Genomic DNA, 21,221 nt, shown 5'->3' with positions numbered 1-21,221 from the left:
AGTAGTAAATAACGTGTTCCAATACAATTCTAGATGAAGTTATTTAGTGATATTTTGCATGTATACAGAAATACGTGCCCTGTTCACAGGCTCAGCGATTGAGCTGTATTCACTTAATACAGCTCTTACTCTTTTTTCTAGTTGTCTTCAGTGGATAAAATGTTGTCTGTACCTGATGGTGTTTACAGTCTTGCATCTCTACACAGCTCACCGTGCTGAATGGAAAAATTGAAACTTATTTAAATATTTCTACTGCAGTATTAGTTAAAGGATATGAAAGTTTATTATGTGGATTTCTGACTGCTGTTTCCTGACCAGCAATTGCCATAAGCATCCGCACAGCTGCAGTTCTAACTAAAACATACAGCAGCTATCTGATGCACTCTGATGGCTGAGACTTGAACAGGTGTGGATTGGCTGACCTGTCTTTGACTCCTCTTCTTCCAGCGCCTTGGCCTCTTCAGCTGTGGGAAGACAGAGGGGTCATTATCAGTGGGAGCCACAGTACAAAGGCAGGCACACAATGCAGTTGCTTCATCACAAGCCTATGGTGAGCCGATCCTTTACCGCTCAAAGGAGAAGCTGCAATGTGAGAGCTATATGACGACGAAGCTCCACACAGCGGTACCCCACCATATCACACAAACGCACACACACACAAGCAGCGCCATACCCACCCCTTAACCTCTTATCCAGCCCTTTCACAAAGACAGTAATCACATTAGGCTTTAGCTGCTGGCTCTCTGAAAACCCACTGTCAACAGAGTTAGGGAGGCAACTCAGTGATGAGTTGTCACACTTGCATACACACGTGGCATGCATGTGCACACGCGCACACACACATACACACACACACACACACACACACACCCGCACAGAGGCTAAAAATAGGCCAGAGACAGAGTATCCAAGTGGCTGATATTAATTCAGTGACACAATTTTCAGGGTAATTGGGCTTGAGATCCACTGTTTCGGGTTACATGAGATTAAATTGATAATTGAACAAAATTTAATGTCAAGACAATACAATTCATTTGTTTATATTCTTGTACGTTTGCCTGATTTTCCTTGGCTTTGACAGCAGAGACTATAATCCTCTGGGGAAATTAAGAGGGAAAAAAAAGCATAATAAAAGAATAACCCATAATAAAAGAATCCACATGCATTATTCTAGTCACACCACAGTTTTAGTTCATAATACAGTCATAAAAGACTGTGTTTTGAAAGCAGATTTTAGAAAATCACATAGTATTTACTATAGTACACACTATAGTATTCACAGTGTATGTCCACATATTATTATAATTGCTAACTTTTTTCTCTCTGTCAAGATGATAGTTTAGATTGCAACTTTGAACTGAATGTAAGGACAACCTACTAGTTCACTTTGAGAGTGAAAGCAGCTTTTAAAAAAACAACATATACCACTGTTTCACATCTTCAGAACCGTGGTGTAACATCCACACCGATGTGTGAGCCTGTTTACCTTCACCGCTTCGTTCAGCACCTCTGAATCGACTAACAGCCTCACCACTGAGGCAGCAGTTGGAATACCTTGGGGGCAGGGCTTTGATAGCAGACTGAGGCTAATTTAAAGCCACCTTAAAGTCAGGGTGAAGACGAGGGCATCCACAGGGCAGGGACTGAGAACTGCTTCCCTTGTACATTGAGAATGTTACAATTTTATGTCCCTATTGGCTGCAACCCAAATGTGTGGGGGTACGAAGTGTGGTTATGGCTTAAGCACAAAAGCTGGAAAAACCACATAAAAGATGAGAGTCCCAGGACAGAAAAGGCTTTTCAGAAAAGCCAGAAGAGTGTAACTGTTCCTCATCATCCTCCCTTTCGCCTCCTTGTTTACCCTACCTAGAACTGGTGCAGCACTGCTGCTGAATGTCTTCTAGCACTGCTGTGACTTCATGAGTATATATCAAATGCAAGCAAAAGCAAATGGTCTCGGTTAGTAAACCTATAGTACTATAAATACACTGATTAGTGGGCCTAATTAATTTATTCCTGCACCCTAGAAACAGGCCCTTCTTCTTTTTAAATCCTTTGTGCATATTAAGACGTAAGGCTTAATGGCAGCAGCATTTGTGATGCGTAGGATTTAATTCATTTTCTCTCCCTTTGAATATAAACTCAACCTGACAAAAATAAACAATTTTGCTTATTTAAACAAAGAAAACAGCATTCACTTGCCAATATTTTGACCAGGGATTTTGTTTATTTACATGCATTTTCTACACACTGAGTGAAATAAATGTACATGTCTGTCATTTCATGTGAGTCTCATGCACAGAAAGGCGATCAGTCATAGTATTTGGTCTGTTGTGAACCTGAGGGTTAACCCCTGTGAAACATGTGCATCCCTGTGGTAAAAATCCCCTCGGGGAAACACTGCTTCCCTTATGACTTTAATCTGTCACACGGGGGAGATCCGTCCCCTGTCACCTACACATGATCTCCAAGCATTGGTCTGATTAAATCACACGCCTATCTAAATGTAAAATGAGCATTGGAGAAATAGAACAGTGGCCCTGGATAGGTCACTGAAAGCATATATTAGATTCACAGTCATTATGTAAGGAAGGACAGAAGATAGGGATGAAAGAAAAAAAAAGCATCTGAGAGAACAGATTCATACTGGTGTTGAGAAGCAACACTGTCCCTGGAATTGAGCTTTCCCTTGCAACTGCAATACCACAACCTGCTCTGTGCTGTTATGATACACATTCGGGTTCTCCACATATTTTATGACAGGGAAGAAAAATGACTTACTCACTTCTCCACATTTACTGACCCTTCCACCCTCGCTACCCAGGCATGGAGAAGAGAGAGTCAACTTCAATCTGGCCGTACATGGGAACGCCATTAAAAGATAAGACAACCACAATTAGGTTGCACTTCCCTGCTTCCTGCCCTCCCCACAGCTCTGGGTATGTGAATCCTATTTTAAGCCTCTCCACATCTGTATTCATACAATATCATTCTATCAGGAGTATGAGAGTCTGCATGATATGTGAATAAGTCAGAGTTCCCACTCTTCAAGTTCGTGCTTGGAAAACACCAGAGACTGCAGAAGCGTTGCTGGAAGGGGACAGAATAAGACTTAACATTTCAATAAAGCGGACAGCGGATGACCACATAATAAATCCTGCCTTCGGTGTTACGGCTGCAGGCGGGAAACACAGCTCCTCATCCAATCCACTGAAGAAAAGGGCCCCACAACCCTGGGAGCCTTCTGCCCGTGGGAAGACCTGCATTATATTTCTCTCTTTCCATTTCATTTGATTTCATATGTTCCATGGAGCTATTTACTCTTTCCTCTGAGTCTGTGTCACTTCCATATTTATTTTCAAACCTCTGGGCCCTGGTGCAGACACTGGCTGACCTTTATTTAAATGTCTCCTCCACTCTGAGCGGATCTCATTACAGCAGAGCTGGTGGCTCTGCACTATCTATCTCATTTCAAAACTTTTTCTCTTTGTACTTGCAGGGATCCTCAGCTATTCCGCAACGCTAATTACTGGACCCAAGTAATGATGTTCCTCTTTGCCAAAGATATGTGTCCCACCATCCGAGATACTGCTTATACGCATTAAGCAGAACTCCCTCTGGATTCTCAAAGTTCCTTGAGCAGTTAACATCTCATCGCTGTTTTCTGCTCTATCTCCCCTGCTCTCAATGTACCTCCCACATGACCTCGGCAACACGTCGCACTTATGCATATCATTGACTGGCCCACTATGTGAAGACTTTAAGGAGTCCTTCTGCATTTTAATGAAGGCCCTGAGAAGAGTTGAACAGACCTGAGAGCATGATATGTTAGCATCCATTATTCAGCAAGCCCTTGAACTGTGTACGCAGCAGGCTAACAGAGAAAAACAGAAAATCATTTCATTACTTTATCTTTTTGTGCCTATAGCTCCAAAGTCGTCACTGCTCTGAGATTAACTTTTCATATTGCCCCTAATAAGGGCAAGACAGCCCAAACACATGCTCTTATCCAACCTTGAGGATTAAACATGGATTTCCAAGAAAGTCATCAGAAATGGATTGTACTACTTGTGAAAATGTGCAAGCCGCCCCCATCCCTCTACCTTCTCTCCTGGCCTCCTCGCAGCTCTCCTTGATCTTCCTGCGGCAGACAGCAGCCAGGGCAATGAGCAGCACCAGCAGACACACAGCCAGGCCAACAGTTACCCACAGAGCCACCGGAGGGAATGCAACGTTCTGACCTGAAGCAAAGGGCAGAGGGAGAGCCTCATTATTCACTCTTGCAGAGCTAAAATAAGAAGCACAACTGTCACTGCTGTATCCATCACAATTACTTCACCGTTTGACAATTTTGCTGGTAGGAATTCATTGTCATAAAAACTCAAAATTATCCTGAAGAACTACCAAAGCACTACTTGATGACATTGATGATGATTATTGCCATCATCATCATCATCATCATCATCATCATGTCTGTCATCATTGTCAACGTAGTGGTATCATCTCCATATATGGTTTGACTTTCAGTGTGTCAGAGGAAACAGAAACAAGTGTGAACCTTTGCTTGATGGAGACGGAGTAAGAGCTTCTTTACTAGTATCCAATTAAGACGCTTGAGTCTTTCAATTGAGTCCAGATGGCAGATAGCTCACCAGTCGCACAGAATGTGTTGTCGTTTCACTCAAACAGCACTGGCACAGCTTTAAGTGGATGCTGGCACTAACTGTCCCACCCCCTTCCTTCTGCTGCACATTGCTCAGATGTCTGAAGTTCTGATGCATTTGATTTAATATTCTATAACTTCTTAATGTTTACATTATTACTTTGAACAGGAATGAAATGTTAGCGTTTGGTGATATGTTTTACAGATGAACAAGGGTTAGAAAACACACACACAAGCATGGGACATATTTCTACACAAATGTAGATATTTTTGACAAGAAAAAAATGTCTAATGCCACGTGATAGGTATCTTTCAGCCAGCACGGCACTAAAAACACTTTGGAGACAATTAGACATCGAAATGAATGACAGTATCGTTGAAACAGCAAACTGATAAGAAGAAATAAAAACTGGTCAGCAGAACAAGGAAAAGATATCAGAGACACAGCCAAATTTCCCTGGGGTATTCAAACTGAATAGAAGGAGAAAAAAAGAAAACAGCAGAACAGCAGAGCCACTAAATAGCTGTGAGACTGGCTGTAACACAAACAGGCCTCCTTCAGTGTGCCCACTCTGGACAGATAATAATACCAAAAAAAAAAAAATGACTGGCATTGGAAAGAGGAAATGATGAAGCATCTGTAAGGACTTGGCATCAGCTATGAAGACAGGCGGACAGGCTATAATACAGCCCAGCAAAGATGGAGGGCAAATAGAGGCAGCCTTTTGGAGGTGATGAATTCTCAGGCAGAAATTTGGTCCATTTGATACTGAGAAACAGATGTACCTGATTGGCTCATGAAACAGAGTTAATGAAAGGCCACAGAGGGGAGGACAAGGTGGGACATGTACTCAACAATGATAGAAAAGGGTCATTTTAAAAAATCTGTTCAGCTTTTATTGTGCTGCTCATTTTGGACATGCTTGCTTGGGATGACTCTAGGGATGGGAATCACAATCAGTCCACCACTATGGTTCAGAATGATATATCTCACTTATGGCATGGGTCACCAAGGATGAATCATCATGACCTGTGATGATCACTTCGATTTTCAGCTAGTGTCATAATTTTTTCAAAATCTGAATTTGTCCAATACTTTGGTTTGTGATCAAATACCTGCAAAACTTATAACATTCCCATCAGTGTTCAATGCTAATTACCAAATGTTAGCATGCCCAGCATGTACCATATTAGCATCATATTGGAATTTGGCCAAAAGCCTGTCTCAACATCTGTCTTTGGTTAAATGGTAGTTACACATTAAAAAGGAACACGGCTTCCAATACAATATGGAGGCAGCTGTTGCTGAGGCAGATACTAGTGTACATTACATGTTGCACATTTCATGAAATTATTATAATTGAATTTTAAGCTCACCATTGTCTGTTTCAACATACAGTATATGTTATATATATATATTTCAAGAAGCTTCTCAATACACAAGACACTATAAAGACTATGTGGTACCGCTACTGCAAAGCAGGATAAACAACCAAATGTCACAGAGAAAGGATAAAATCTGGAAAGTCAATCTTGTCATTTTGATAAAGCTGCGTATGCCTCCCCAGGCTAGTCATGACTGATGATGCTGTGGCTTGCTGTCCACCGAGCCCTTCACTCTGTTTTATTTAAAGAATGACCATCTGAGAGCCACTTCATACTAACAGCGAAACAACAAAACATGCATGAAAGGAGGAATAATCATGCAAGAGCTGTTCACATCTCATAAAGTTACAAATGTGTCAAGATCTTTGTGGTACTCCTTGTTTCCATCGTCTTTCTCATTCTCTTTTTATTCTCACACCTTCCCTCCACGCTTTCCCTCCCTCAAGGCAGACTGATAAAGACAAATGCCATAGTCGGCTATCATTGCTACACCGGGGCCCAAAGGGCGGCAGGATCATATTTTTCTTTTTCTCTTGTTTGATGATGTGATTTTGTTTTCTTCAGAAATAGATTTGTCTCTAATGGCTCTGTTTACCTATCCTCTCTTTCCCCCTTTCCGTATTCCCTCTGTGCAAGGGTAAGGATGGAGTGCTTTGGGCTGCACTGTCATATTACCTAGAGTCTGCAGACTTCAGAGCTGCACCAAACAGGGCAAACTTCACTTCACACACTTGACATTTTTTAGATACCACAAACGTGTAGAACACATCAAAATACGCATAAAAAGTCTGTCTGTAACAAGCTGACATGATATGATAAAGAACGAAATGAGACAATCATAATAAAAGTCCTAAATATCGCACACTCACCAGGGTTCCTGTCTGTATTTACATCTTTCCATTTCTGCTGATGTCAACACTCAATTTCAGTTGATGAGTAATCATGAAATGAATAGCTGACACTATAGACATGGCAGTCTTTTCATTTTTTGTCATATATTTTACGACCACACGAAAGTCTGATGTCATAACGAAATTCTGCACATTTCAGCACATTTAAACTCCATGCAGCATTTATGAATTTTGTTTTTTACTGCATTCGAAATGTTTGTCTCAGTAAGGCTGCATTTGGTGACGTTTGCATTTTGGCTCTGTCTGCAGCTACATGCAGCGGTGAGAATTTGCTGCCACCATTTTCCATGAGTCCTTCCCCACTGATCTGTTATTATGTCACCAATAATTATTTTCATACATGGATCATATGTATTTCTGTCACAAAAAATGTCAAAGTAATTATTTGCAAAAATAACCTGCCAAAAACCAAAACAAAACAAAAATTGCAGATCATCAGCTTCTACATTCTCTATTCTTGCGATTTGCATTTACCCTGCGGTATTTTTGTCACTCGTGTCTAAAATGGCCCTATCATGACATTAAGGCCCCACCTTCCTGGAATATAATACAACGTCAATATAACAGTCTGCTTAAAACATCCAGATTTTATTGCAACTGTGCCTGTGAAGCCCAGAGTCCACACAATCACAGGTTTAGAGGCTATAAAATAGCTGTAGTATTATAATACTATATATTGTACATATAATGTGATGTGTTACTGTTTCTATCCCTGACACATTTCTTTCAAAATTATCATAATGAAAAGGTACTACTGTTTGCATTGTTTTTTTATAGGTTATGTGGACCACACCTGAAGCGTGTCCTCTGCTGTTACTTCTTATAGGTGGTGCTTCACCGTAGGTGTTTTGTGTAACATAGGAAGCCACAGCAGACTGCTAAGGTAAAAATAGATATTTAATGGGGGCAGGCAAGAGTATGATAAAACACCACCTCCATATGGAGCCTGTAACACAGGGCACATCACCAGTGAGAAATGAGGCTCCCTTAGTCTCTGGAAGACACTATAGGGGACTCACAAGGGGCCAGCTTAGGTGTTGTTTGGGCTTCTGTGAATATGAGAGCCAAGATTTGTAGGCATTTTTACAAGACTGGGTGTTTTCTCTCCAGCACCTTTGGTGGAATAAAGTGCTCCTAAGACTCCCTTGCCTGTCATCTTGGTTTTGCAACGTGAAGACAGTGGAGATCAAAGCTGCTTTCTCTCCAACTGTCAGCCCAGTTTTACCTGCCTAGAAGAAACCTAGCCTCTTAAGCTGTGACCAAAGGAGAATAATGTCCCTTGACAGAAGAATGGCTTCAGGCTAAAAAGAGCCTCAAGGCTCATTGAAGACAAGCTAGAGGGATGAGGAAGAGGAGAGGAAGAGTCAATTAGGTTTTTCTTTCATTGTCAGGATGAACAACCAGGTCTTATTCTGCCTAGATGTGAAAACAGAGCAAGAGAGAAGGGGACATGTAGTGGAAGAGTGCTGATCACAGAAGAGTGCGGTGGACCAGGGGCTAGCCTAGGGGTTGAGCAGCAGTGGGGCCAAGCCCTGCTGGAGGGCCTGTGTGGCTCTGGAGACCAGAGAAGGCCAAGGATTCGAAATAGGCTTATGTATCTCTCTGAAAATGAGTCACATGGCAGAGATAAAGACATTCATTCAGACAATACTGTAAGGCTGGGAAGAACCAATAAAGTGAATGAGATATAAAACTCAGTGAGACAAAACAGGAGCTCACACTTAAATCACATTCACCCAACATTGGTGAGGTGATTGATGCACACTACCTCAGCGAGTGCAAACAGGCTTGCCGACATTGGTGATTTAAACTTTTTTATTCAGTCTCTGTGCAGCACTGCCGATCTCACAGACTGGCAGGAACAATAACAACAGTGCTAACGGAAAGGAGATGACCTCGGTGTCAGAGGACACGGATTAGTCAGAATGAAAAACATGAGCGTGAATATCAGGATTACACTGAACAAATGACTTTGAATTTGTTTCAGCTTCAGTTTCAATTAGTGGCCTTTGTCATCAACCTCAAAGGTGTCCATCAAAACCTCTGAACCCTCCCTATTCAGCCCAAACATGAAAAGCTTGTGACCGCACAGGCACACCGACTGTTCTTGCAGTATTTCTAGGGAACACCTCTTCTTTCTGGGAGAGGACAAGAAGCTCACTTGCAGAGGGAAAACTTGGCAAACCGAGATGGATGCTGACAGGTTTTTGTCCTGTCAGCATCTTTGCTCTGAGCATTCTCTCCTCTTTTTTTTGCATTTCAATAAATTGCTTTTCAGAGAGATGCTACCTCACTGTCTTATTGACATGCAGGGCAGTGATGCGCTCATCTTCAGGACGACCTAGCGCCAATTTACTTAAACAATTTGTCTGACATTATTGCCCTTCCCTTGACGCCATAGGCTTGCGGCAAACACGAGCGTGTACGATGTGCAGAAGTGCACATTAAAACAGAGTAATGGTTCTGCATTTATAGGAATTAAGTTTCAAACAGCCCTCTTTTTTCTCAGCGGGAGAACTATAAAAGCCATCTGGTGGTGGTGGGGGGAGTGCTGGAGGATGAGCAGGAGAGTAAGGAGGAGGAGTTAGTGAGTCAGTGAAGGTTGGAGGGATGGGGTAATCGGGTGAGTGACCAAGCGACCCGAGTAGGTGAAAAAACAAGCGAGTAAGAATACGTCTGCGGGTTCACAAACAAGCAGGCAGTGAGCTGGTAACTGCGTGAAGGCCAGACTGGACTGGAATCACAATGAGGTTTGGTAGTATCAGTCCACTCTCAACTCGTAAGCTGTCTCTCAGACATGTCAGGCTGCTACTGACCTTTCTCCAGTGGAAGGCTGGCTCACAGTCCACAGACACTCTGCCTATAGCGCTGTGCTATGGATATAGAATGATGAGTCGATGTGATAAGGCTGCCACCTCCATAAAACCAGTCAGACTGTAATCTGATTGCTCCATAGGTGAATATTCCATTGCCACCCAACAGTCAAACACAAGTGAGAAAGTTTGCAATAAAACATAGACATGTACGTTGCAGATGGCAGATCAAGGCAGAAGATGGATTTGGATGATTGAGGCTTGCTCATATGCATATATTGCAAACTATATTATCAATTTATATACATATAAATACACACTTAATTGTGAATAATGCCATAACTTGCAACAAAGCTCTTAATACTCTGAAGCAGGAAATGAAACAAATGAAAGAAGAGTGGGCTGCTTAAGGTCAATATGGGTTGAGTAATTAATGTACAAAATATAGGTTTTGGGTGGAGAATTCCTTTAAGATAGACCCTTAATGACTTTTAGTACTAGATGAACTAAGCTAATCATATGCATGTGTGTTTTTCAAAACACACATCAAAAAAAAACTACTAGACTGTAGCTTGGTGCTTGTGCATATATTATATTTCTGTATTTTGTATTAGTATATGCTATATTAACATATAATGTACTGGTTTATGTGACTGGCATTAATAATTCATGTGATGGAATATTCAAAAATGCCATAGTGTCACAAAAACAAATGAGTAAAAGTGGATTCCCTGAAGTGATCTCAGTAACTAGCAGGACACTTTTTGAGTTTACCTATACAATCAGAGCAACAGTATGAGAGTCACTGACTTGAAGCAGGGGGAACCAAAAGTCAAAGGTACGTTCAGAGGGATGATGAAGTCTTACTCAGATATGCTGGGGGCAAGGTTAGAGTGAATTTTCTCATCTTTACTGTTGAAGGTAATCCCATACCCAGTAGACTTGCTAATTAAGTGAATATGCAGCTCAGAGCCAACTGCATGGTTGTCGTGTTAGCAAAGCAGAGCCTATGTTACAGGCAGAGAGGGTGTGAGAATGTGTAATGGCTCTGTGCTGGAATATATAAACAATGGCCTGGGGTAGAGGTGGGAGGTATAACCATAGTGAACTCCACACTGGCAGAGATACGTGCCCTGATGTGGATTTGGATACACCATTTGTTCTTGCACAGAATGGATTTTAAATGTCACGTCAAAGTGCACCGCAAGAATCAGCTTACTGCATGTTAACCAGTGAGCATACGCTTCCCTTTTACACTAAAACAAACGCACGTTTGCATGCTAAGAAAAGGGCGGGTGAAGAAATTGAGTCAGACAGCTCAATAGAGACAGGAGCAAACCACGAGGAAACTTGTCCGCAAGTATCAGGAGTGTTTGAAAATGTGCTCCAGCTCTGACAGGAGTAGTACTGGCACTGGTGTAAAGATAAAAACCACAATGCCGACATTGTTGGCAGAGTCCCTGTCCTAATGATGAGACAAGTTAGCTGTGGAAGGACATGGTGAAAACACAGAATCAGTGGTGCATGAAAAAACACTCTCAAAACATTTTAGAATTAGAATCTTCCCTGTATTTGAAACACATTTGATTAAAATTATGAGGAAAAATATATATCAGGATATACATCTTTACCATCAATATTCAACATATACTTTGAAATGAATTTCATGACATACCGCCCAGCTCTGTCTGGTAGAGGATGAAAGTGGACGACAATACTGTCAATACAACCGGTCTGCCCACCTCATTTAACACCAGCCAGCCAGAATCTCCCATGCCCCTCCCAGCCCCACTGGGGCCTCAATTAAAAACTCCTCTGATGTGGAGTAACTGACAGAGACTCCATCACCTCCACACATCCTTCTCCACTGACTGTGGCATTAAGATGTTGGAGGCAGAGTGGACTATTGATTTTTTCTTTGGTTGCTCCATTTCTTCGCTAGGCCATCTTAGCAAGGCAGCCGGAACCTGGGTGCAATACTCAGTTTACAATGCTGTGTTGTCTAAATTTTTAATTAGCTTTAAAATAAGAGCTGTCTTTGAGTTGTTGAGAACGTGTAAGAACGAATCACTAGTGACAGCCATCGGTACCAAAAGAGAGCTAAGAGCAGAGTGACAAGGACAAGTAGGTGTGAAAGGACTAAAGAGCCATTTACACATCCAGCAGACACAGAGCAAGCCTCCACCAGTTGTGAACGTGATTCGGACTTCGCTGGAAGACAGAATCCTATATGACAAACAGAGGAGCTGCCTTTCTGGAGAGAATACAGTAAAAAAAAAAGTAGTGATTCCCATCTGAAATGACTGACCTAGAGGCAAAACAATAACTTAAAAAATAAAAATCTCTCCCTTCTACAATGTTTTTATGGTTAGTTTGATTTCCAGTTCCAGATTTCTTTATTTATTGAGTTATTTATTACAGTGACTTAGATCTTGAATTTAACAGTTACCCAGTTTCTAATTAAGTCATCTTGCTAAATAATCCACTAAATTCAGCTAGTCGTTAATATTTTCAGCCTGCCACTTGGTGTTAACCAAGTAGCGTACACTGGGTTTATCAGAGCTTTGTCTCTGAAAATGGCTTCTTGCTGCTGTTGGAAATGACACGGATGAGAGCAGCAAAACTGAAGCAAACAGTAAAGTTTTAGACTACAAAACCAAATCAAAGAGTCAGAGGGTAGCATCACAGTAAGGTGACAGGGCTCCTTATGGTTCTCTTACTATCTTCCTTCACATTTCACATTTACTCGCTTAAGCCGTTATCAAAATAACAATATTGATTAGTGCAACTTTGAATGGTGATCCTGATCCTGCTTGCTGCCTCATTCTATCAGTGTGTATCCACATGCTGCTCGTGAGAAATGACTTGACTATACTGACTGCTGACTATAACTACGTAATTGAAGTGCACAGATGAAAGCATAAACTGGCCTCATTACACACAGAATACTTAAATGACACATAGAAATAAGCAGTGAATAATATTCAGTCCCTATACTACTGGAAAGCCACGATAACATGGTGAATGAGCCACAGCTCCATACTTTTTATTCCAATGGTTGATTGCACCAAGAACAAACTGCAGCTAGAAACTCTCTGCAGACATTCTGTGAAGTGCACACCTATTGCTTAAAACAACTCCTGTGTTACATCAGTATAGTGCGAAGTGGGTGAGAAATATCACCCAGGATATGAACTTTAACATGACACTTAGCGAACCATCCACCCAGTAGTTGCACTAGCTTTTGTAATAGTCTTTCACATAGTCTCTGTATATCAGAATCCTCATCAGAATACATTGATCCCAAGGGGAAATTGATTTTATTACAGTTGCTCCAACCAAGATCAGAAATCTAAAGGCCAAAGAATTATAATGAAAAGAGAAGTCAAAATATATCTAGAGTATAAAAGTAAACATAAAATAAATATAAAAAAGAATGTGTGCATAATAGTGCAGCAAATACAGTGAAATTGCGGAGCCTGTCTCTCAGTCTATTGACTCAGAGTGTCTGACACTTCGAGGGAAGAGTTGTGAAGTCTGATGGCCACGGGCAGGAATGACCTCCTGTGGCGCTCTGTGGAGGATTGTGGTGGAATCAGTCTATCGCTGAAAGAACTCCTGTGCCTAACCAGGACATCGTGGAGTGATGTCAGACATTGTCCAAGACAGCATGTAACTTAGACAACAACTGAAGTCATGACAATGAATCTGTAATGACACAGCTAAAGAAAATTTGCACTTTGTCACGTGTGCTCTATTTATAAAGTTGTCTTCTCTGTTGCAAAATTTTTTGCAAAGTATCAATATTTGTTTTTGAAGAAACAAATACTGACTGATCAAAGATCAAAAACAGCCATCACATCCACAGGAACAGTTGTTGCTTCATGATAACATTTCTCAATACAAAATGGCGGGATGTACGCCTCACCCTATACCACAAAGCAACGTTTCCTAACATTAAAGAACTGCCCGGACCTTTTCAAAGAGCGCAACTTCTTAGTATGCCTCTCCCATTGCAGTATCACTAGGAGAATATATAATGACAGATTTTTAAAAAGACATGTCTCTGTATGTCTTTGCCTAGGGCTCTCATTATAAAACAGCATTTCTCATTTTCCTCTGCTGCAGTCTTTGGTGGCTATTGGAGAGACAGATGAATATTCTGAAAGCACTCAAGCTAATCCGACCTCAGACTTTGGAGCAGATCAGCTCAATCCTGTTTGCTGTTCATGGTTAAAAACATAACCACACCTCTTCCCATGATTGTGCTGTAATTTGCTTAGTTTGGATTCAAATGAATACAAACACCGTTGGATCCACACAGCTGTCGCTCTCGGGAAGGTCAGAGGTCAGGTCTAGTTAATGCTACAAACTTCTCCGGGCAGATCCTCACCAGCAAGAGGCTCCATATCATCACTTTTCTGCTCAAAGTAACAGAAAACAAATCGATTAAGAGGATTGTGAAGAAAATGATGTGTATGTCAGGGGGAGGGGACATCTAAGAGAACGCCTGAAAGTCTGAAACCATAAATGAGGCAGGAAGGATTTCATACAGTTTTTTAAACTCAGTGCTAGATTAAATAAATGACTGCGGTCTAGAAGCTAGCACTGAGACCCATTTTGTTGAAACGACTAAAAATATATATTTCAAAGATTTTGAACTTTTAACACTAAAACATCTTTACAGCGTCCACAGAGGGCTCACATGGATCACTACATATAGCTCCCTTGGGAAACTCCAGTCATTTATTGAGTTTAAATCATAAAACAGTTTCTTGTCTCATTTCTGATTGAGTGTGTATGAGGTTCTTGTAAAATACCTTGTAACCTGAAATCAACTTGTTAAAGGAATCATTATATATAACATAAATTACAGTAAAATGTAACATTTATGGCACATTTACACTGGCACATCTTTATTGTGGTCTTTTCACAAAAGCAAAAAGCTACTTGGGGCTGTGCTTTGACAGTTCTTTTAGAAGAGTCCCTAACAATGCCCATAAGCTGTACCAAAATCACTGTCAAGTACAGCTTCTCATGGCTTATTGCTTAAATATACTTTGTCTCCTTCTAGCACTTTTAAAATAAATCTTGGACAGACCGGAAAAATGATTCTGTAAATCTCTGTCTCAGTGGAATATGGCTAATCACAGTCTCACAACTTGTGTAGCTCAGTTATTTAGCCTGAGAAAAGGCTCAGTCACTGGCTGAAAAAGGAATCAGGGACAATATGTTCATACCAATGTCCCACAAGGGCAACACTTTCCACAAAACTAATATATTATGACTAAAACAAGATTCGCTAATGCACAAGTAAGGACACTCATTCTTTCATTTACCATAAAATATCTACGTTGAGAGGCTTAAAGCAATTTAAGGAGGTTCCGAAAGAAGAAAGGAGGAACAAAACAAAAGATTAAACCCGGCACTGATGAACCTTTAAGCATTTAATGATAATGAAAATGTCAACAAGTAAATTACATCTACTTTATGTTGATGAACAAATCAGATTTTCTTGTTATGCCTGTTTGGTTGCAAGCTTTGAATAACTTAATACAGAGAAAAGAGGCAAAAAATGAAAAAGACTATTTTTTTATTTTTTTTCCACAGGGCTGCAGGATGCTGTTTAACTGTCCTTGAAGAAGGCTTTAACCCCCGAAACTTTCCTGTGGAGCCGTTCAGTGACTGGCAGAACGAGTCTGACGTTGTTCCCAGGTGTGAGTGTGCAATCCAGGCCACTGCTATAAACGGCATGCATGCTTAGCAAGCATTTTCTGAGTAAATAAAAACCAAACTCACTATTTCACTTGGGCCATGACTTTGAGAGAATTTTCTTCCAACAAAACAATAGATCCATGTTGAACCAGAGTCACAACTTTTCAAACAGCCTGATGGGCTGCGGTTTGAAACAAGCCACTGTCACTGGAACAGTGCATGCTTGGAATAACTGGCTGTCATAAAGAACTTGAACTACACATTACAGAATATTCACTGTCCAAACTGTCATAATACTGACGAGTCACACCGACTGTGTGATGACCAGTGTGTCCAGATGTATGCAATGCACCCTGTTTATTTGCAGCCACAGAACGGGTACTACTTCTCCCAGACATTACTTCCAGATACTGCATATTGTTCTTTTTCTAGTTACACAATAGACCTCTACAGCCCCACTGCTCCAAGATGATGGGGAGACCTTGAGGCACACACAAAAATGAGTTTGCTGTCTTTTCCTCCCTTTTTACCATATTTTGACACCATTATGATTCACACTAGTGGCGTCTTTGAAGCTGTCTGCCCCCTTTGCTTTAAATGTATGATAAATAACAAGAAAATACTGGGAGAAACATTATTTAAGGCATTCTTGTAAATCAATGGCAGATTTACAATGTGCAGGATTACAACTTGAATCCTATTTTTCTCTGTAACCTTGACAGCTTCTTTTCCTCCTTTTGGAGTGCCGGCACTAATTCTTCTTACGGTACACAATACAAAACAGGACACACTTACTTTCATCTGTGGATGTAAGTCATCACTCTGCTGAAGCAGCACATTTTTCAAACATATAACCAGTTACATCACTGCGCCCACAATGTCATCACATTATGTCGCATGGCTTTGCAGAGATGTGGTGAAATACTGAAATCCAAGGACATCAGTTGTCTGCCTGCCTTGTGTGTGAGCAGGTGTCTACAAATCTTGTAAAAACACATTCAATTTCTGGGAGGCCAAACTAGATCTTTCAGTGAAAATGGGACATCTCTCTTTAGAGTATAGAGTACGTGTGTGCTTCATATATTACATTCAGGCAGTTTTCTCCATGTACATTTTATATTACACAGCTTCACTGAATATGGATTTAAAATTATATGTATGATGTTTCATCTTGGGAAATAGACTTATTTCCTTTTTTGCAGAGTCAGAAGTTCGAGGAAATCAAAACTGCCTGGTAAAAAATAAAACAAAATTGTAAACAGGGGAAACAGCTCGCCTGGTTCTGTCCAAAGCTATCACTAACTGTCACCAAGTTATATTCCAGGCTGGCAGGTGGATTTGGTTACCTTTGGACGGAAACTATTTCCTCCTGTTTCCGGTCTAAGCTAAATGGCTGCTGGTTATATCCTTACCGTTTATTAAAGGACAGATACGTCTTGATCTTCTCAACTAACTCTCAGCTGAATTTCTTGGTTCCGCAACACAGCATCAGTACTCTGAAACACTCTTAGTTTAACCCTGTTTGGATTGCTTAACCCCTCTAACAAATGCATCAGGATAATGACCCGTCATTAGAAATGGCATCACTCTTCATCTGGTAGTGAAGTGGCTGAAAGCATCGAGACAGATACATTATAGATATGACAGACTCTTGTGGTGTGGGTCACCGAGCTGTCTCTGCCGTTGACAGAGACTCGCACTTACTGCTGCAGCGCACACGGAGAGGGCAAGAGATGAAATTAAACACAGTTGACAATATTAATAAGGTAAGAGGAGCGAGTTTGTTTCCTCGTGGCCAGTTTGTCTGTAATGAGCTGCAAGTTGTCAGGCTCTGGGGAGACAGGCGTGGCTACAGAGTCCAAGCAAATGGGAAGACATTAATGCAACCTGAAGGGGCTGTGAGTCATCGCAAGCTGCTGTCCATTCAAACTGGTATCATAAGGAGCACGACCGCAGCACGGCTTAATCACAGTCATTACTGTGATATTTGACACTGAGGCTGAAATAAAGGACTCCGTAATAGATGTGTTTCTTATCACACAGTGAGTCAGTGGGTGCTTACGTATTTTCAAGTCAAGCTGTCAGCGCAGAGGGAGGTGGGCGAGCCTTCTCGAAACTCCTCACCTCTGGGACACAGCCACACTCAGTCGTTCTTAACTTCCATTTCACACTTGGTAATCAATTACTGGTCTCTAGAGCTATCGAAGAAAAGAGCCACCTATCCAGAGAATAAGCTAAATCTCTCAACGCCTCCTAATTGAAAACACATTATATCGCTAGACAATGCTCTTTGTGTGTAGCCAGCCACTAATTTGGACTGTTTGCATGCACAGAACAAAGCAATTTACTGAGGTTGCAAACATCCTTTGCAGGACAATAATTCATGGTGTTATCAGGTGCAGAGTTTAAACATCAAATAAAAAAAGGCTGAATAACTAAATAAGCAAACTTTGAAGGTGTGCCCAGCCATTTGTTGGCAGCTATTCTCCCAGTGACTCTGAAAAGCTGAAACTAATATGATTTCATATCGTGAAGCCAAGACTGATGCCAGACCTCCCGAAACCAATCCCTCTTACAGGATTTAGCGAGAGCTGTGTGAAATGTACACTGCAGGGCCCCACCGGTCCCAATGATAGTCCTTGCTGTGAGTCCAAATCAAAATGAACCCGATCAATAACAAAAGAGGGCTTTTGTACATTTACTGCTATCATAAATACAGTGTCCTGAAAAGGAAAGTGAGGGAGGACAGAAAGAGGCAGGTCTCCACCAGGCCGGGGACAGGCATAAAGATGTCACACTGCTGTCTGTGAGAGGGTGGCAGTGGATATGAACACACAGTCATGAAATGAGGGTCTCGGAAAAAAAGCCAGACCCTGCTTTTGATCACACGTTCATACGCAGAAGACATATTGACCTCAGTACATGCATGTGACAGTCACAAAAATAACAGAATCTGCACACACACACACACACACACACACACAAAGGAGACCATTTTATTAGAGAAGAAATATCAACCAAAAAGACAAAAACTCCTCATATAGGAAGAAATGCCATTGCAACGTGGCTTTTAATCGTGGCAAAGAAAAGCATTTTGACACCCAACCAGTTCAAAAAACGTTTAATGCTACGAAGTCACATTTGCAGAAAATGGACTAGAATAAAGGGAAAATAAATCCCAGCACAAAAGAGACGAGCTCATTTTATCTTTTTGATTGTACTGTTCTAAAAGAGCAGCGCAGACCAGAAACTGCACACAACTGAATCCGTCTCAACAATCCCTCAGAGTCCCCAACAGTGAGGTTGGGAGCATGACAAATAACATTGGCTGGGCCATAATACAGGGATAAAAATTTTCTTTACTGAGCGCCCAGAGGAGGACCTTCAAACATCTTAGAGCATTGACAGTGGCAAGTGGCCCGAGCTAATAATCCTGATCCGAGGAATTAATGTGCTTACAATGGTGCCATTGCTGCCTACCTGAATTTATTTTAGATTGCCCGCATTACTTCATCTGTCTATTCAGTTGTTTTCCCTGGCTGGGTTCCTGATAACACAGAGCACACATTCAGCAAGAGAAAGAAGGCCTATTTGTGCACTGGACACTAATTAATACAGTGCTCTGTCGGGGAAAGTTGCCTGCTTGCTGCTCTACTGACAACAGATTCATTTATACTGCTGTTTTCTGCTTCTCCAAAGGCTCTGTTAATTGCATTTAAATTAGTCCTTGTTCAGAAGCAAAGAAGGACCGGCACAGGCGTTTGCTACAGAAGCTGGCAGCAAATACATGATTTTGGGAAACGTATTACCCCAGAGTTGATTGACGGGGCTTTTGGTAAAAGATTCTATCAGAGAGAGGCACAAACATGCTTGTAAATATTTTTCTGGAATAATTGCAATTACTGCAATTTTACCACAGTTACAAACACAAAGATGCAGCAGCGTACTGGTTCAAAGGAGCGAACCTTTGAACCAGTACACAATGCTAGTGGAGCGGTGCTTTTATGGTTAAGACACGCAAATGTTTCAAACTGCCACATAGTGTTTTTATATATTCTGGAGAAAAGACTAATGTATATGGATGCATATTCAGAGAACACATTCACTGAAGAACTTCTCAGAATGAACAGAGAAGTGAGCATGGCAAGTATAAGTAAGCGTGACAGGTAGCTATTTAGATGGCAACATGATGTCAGGATCAAGCTCTGAAAACATAATAACATAGCAGGAAAAAGGGGCAAGAAGCAAGTTGGCACACATCTAATGAAGAAAAGAAACTGCTAAGTATAATAAATAGCTGAGTGCCATCACGCAGACCATTTACCATTAGCAGCTGTTACATTCCATCTCCACACTAAAGGTCAATGTTTATATAGCAATTAAAGATGTTTTTTAACCTTGATTTACCCTGTGAAGGTTGTATGTGTTGCATGTGTGTCCTTCGCAGTCACACAATAACGAACATTTTCCTCAGGGAAATGTGCCCCGTGTTGTTGTCCACCTGGAGTGGAATAATGTTTTTTTCTTAATTAAAAAACACAGAAAACCGATGAAATATGAGAATGTGGTCTAGAAGACATGGGAGAAAAGTGCAGTATAGTTCTCACCGACAGTGTGCATCCCAGCTTTATTCCTGCACAAGTGACTTTTGTGAGGTTGACTGAGTTGAGCAATCTCATGGAGGGGGGAGATTAAGAGCAGCATTGTAAAGCAAATGTTGATGTTAAGCAACAGCTAACAGAATCAGCTGTCTAGATGACCACAAAAGACACATGTAAGAAATTTAGAAAACAAGTCATACAACTATAAATTTATTTACAAAATCTTAAGAGGCTGACATTTAGTGTTCTGGGTTTCAACTATAACTATAGGAAATCTGAACTTTCTAAGACCTCGATACACATGAATGTCTTTGGAATTAGTGAGGAAAGCAGGGGATGGAAGTGAGCACGCACCAACATGGGGAAAGCAAGCCAACGTCACACAGATAGTGTTGAGATTTGGAAGTAAATCTGGGATCCTCTCTCTGTGAAGCAACAGGGCTAAACACTGAGCCACTCTGTGTTGCCAGCGAAAATGCCAGCTAAATAGAAAAAATAAAGCCAAAAGTCTTCTACACCACGTGGGGTGATGTCCCTGCTCGTCTGCGAGTCCATCTCCCGCCTGTCAGGCCATAGTGCCACAACTCTGAGCTCAGCAAACGTTTTTGTCTCCATCTTGCTTTCTGCCATCCACTTCTCACCCCTCCTAACCCTGTCTCCCTAGCTCCCTCTCTCTATCTCCCTGCCTCATCTCTCTGTCTCCTTCCTTTCCCCACTCTATATATCTCCATCCACACACTGCTCACTGTAAATGCTGTGCCAGCAGAGTGATGCCTGGGAAATGGCGCCATCCTCATTGAGAGAGCAAGCAGACGGAGGTGGGGGAGGTGCTGGAGGGGGTGTTGTGACAGGCCCTGAAACCCAGCCATCAGACAACACACTGCAGCAATCGCACAGCACCAGTAGATGGGATACATAACTAAAGCTCCACATTCATAAAAGGATCAGTGAAGAAAAAAAAAAAAGATTGGATATAGACTCTTGATCCCTCCCAAACTCGAAAAACATGACTCTTTTTTCAGGAGAACAAAGTGGTCAGGACTGGCTGGGAGCGAGAGACAGTGCAAGCCAGCAAGACAGGTGGAGGAGGGTGATACAGAGGAGGGCGACTGGTACACAAGCTTGCTGGCCA

The 21,221-nt window shown here is 41.4% G+C and overlaps 1 protein-coding gene across 1 annotated transcript in view; it reads right to left on the bottom strand.

Annotated features, from left to right (window-relative positions):
* Positions 1-21,221, bottom strand: part of cd276 (CD276 molecule) — a 61,708-nt gene that overhangs the window by 16,380 nt on the left and 24,107 nt on the right. The window contains exons 5-6 of the mRNA XM_046375595.1: positions 4,104-4,241; positions 423-464 (exon numbers count right to left, since the gene is read on the bottom strand). Coding sequence (XP_046231551.1) covers positions 423-464; positions 4,104-4,241 — 180 coding nt within the window. The remainder of the gene's footprint in view (positions 1-422; positions 465-4,103; positions 4,242-21,221) is intronic.

Source organism: Scatophagus argus, chromosome 1, assembly GCF_020382885.2.
Source record: "Scatophagus argus isolate fScaArg1 chromosome 1, fScaArg1.pri, whole genome shotgun sequence".
In the NCBI taxonomy this organism is placed as follows: Eukaryota; Metazoa; Chordata; class Actinopteri; family Scatophagidae; genus Scatophagus; species Scatophagus argus.
This window is presented reverse-complemented; position numbering and strand designations above follow the sequence as displayed.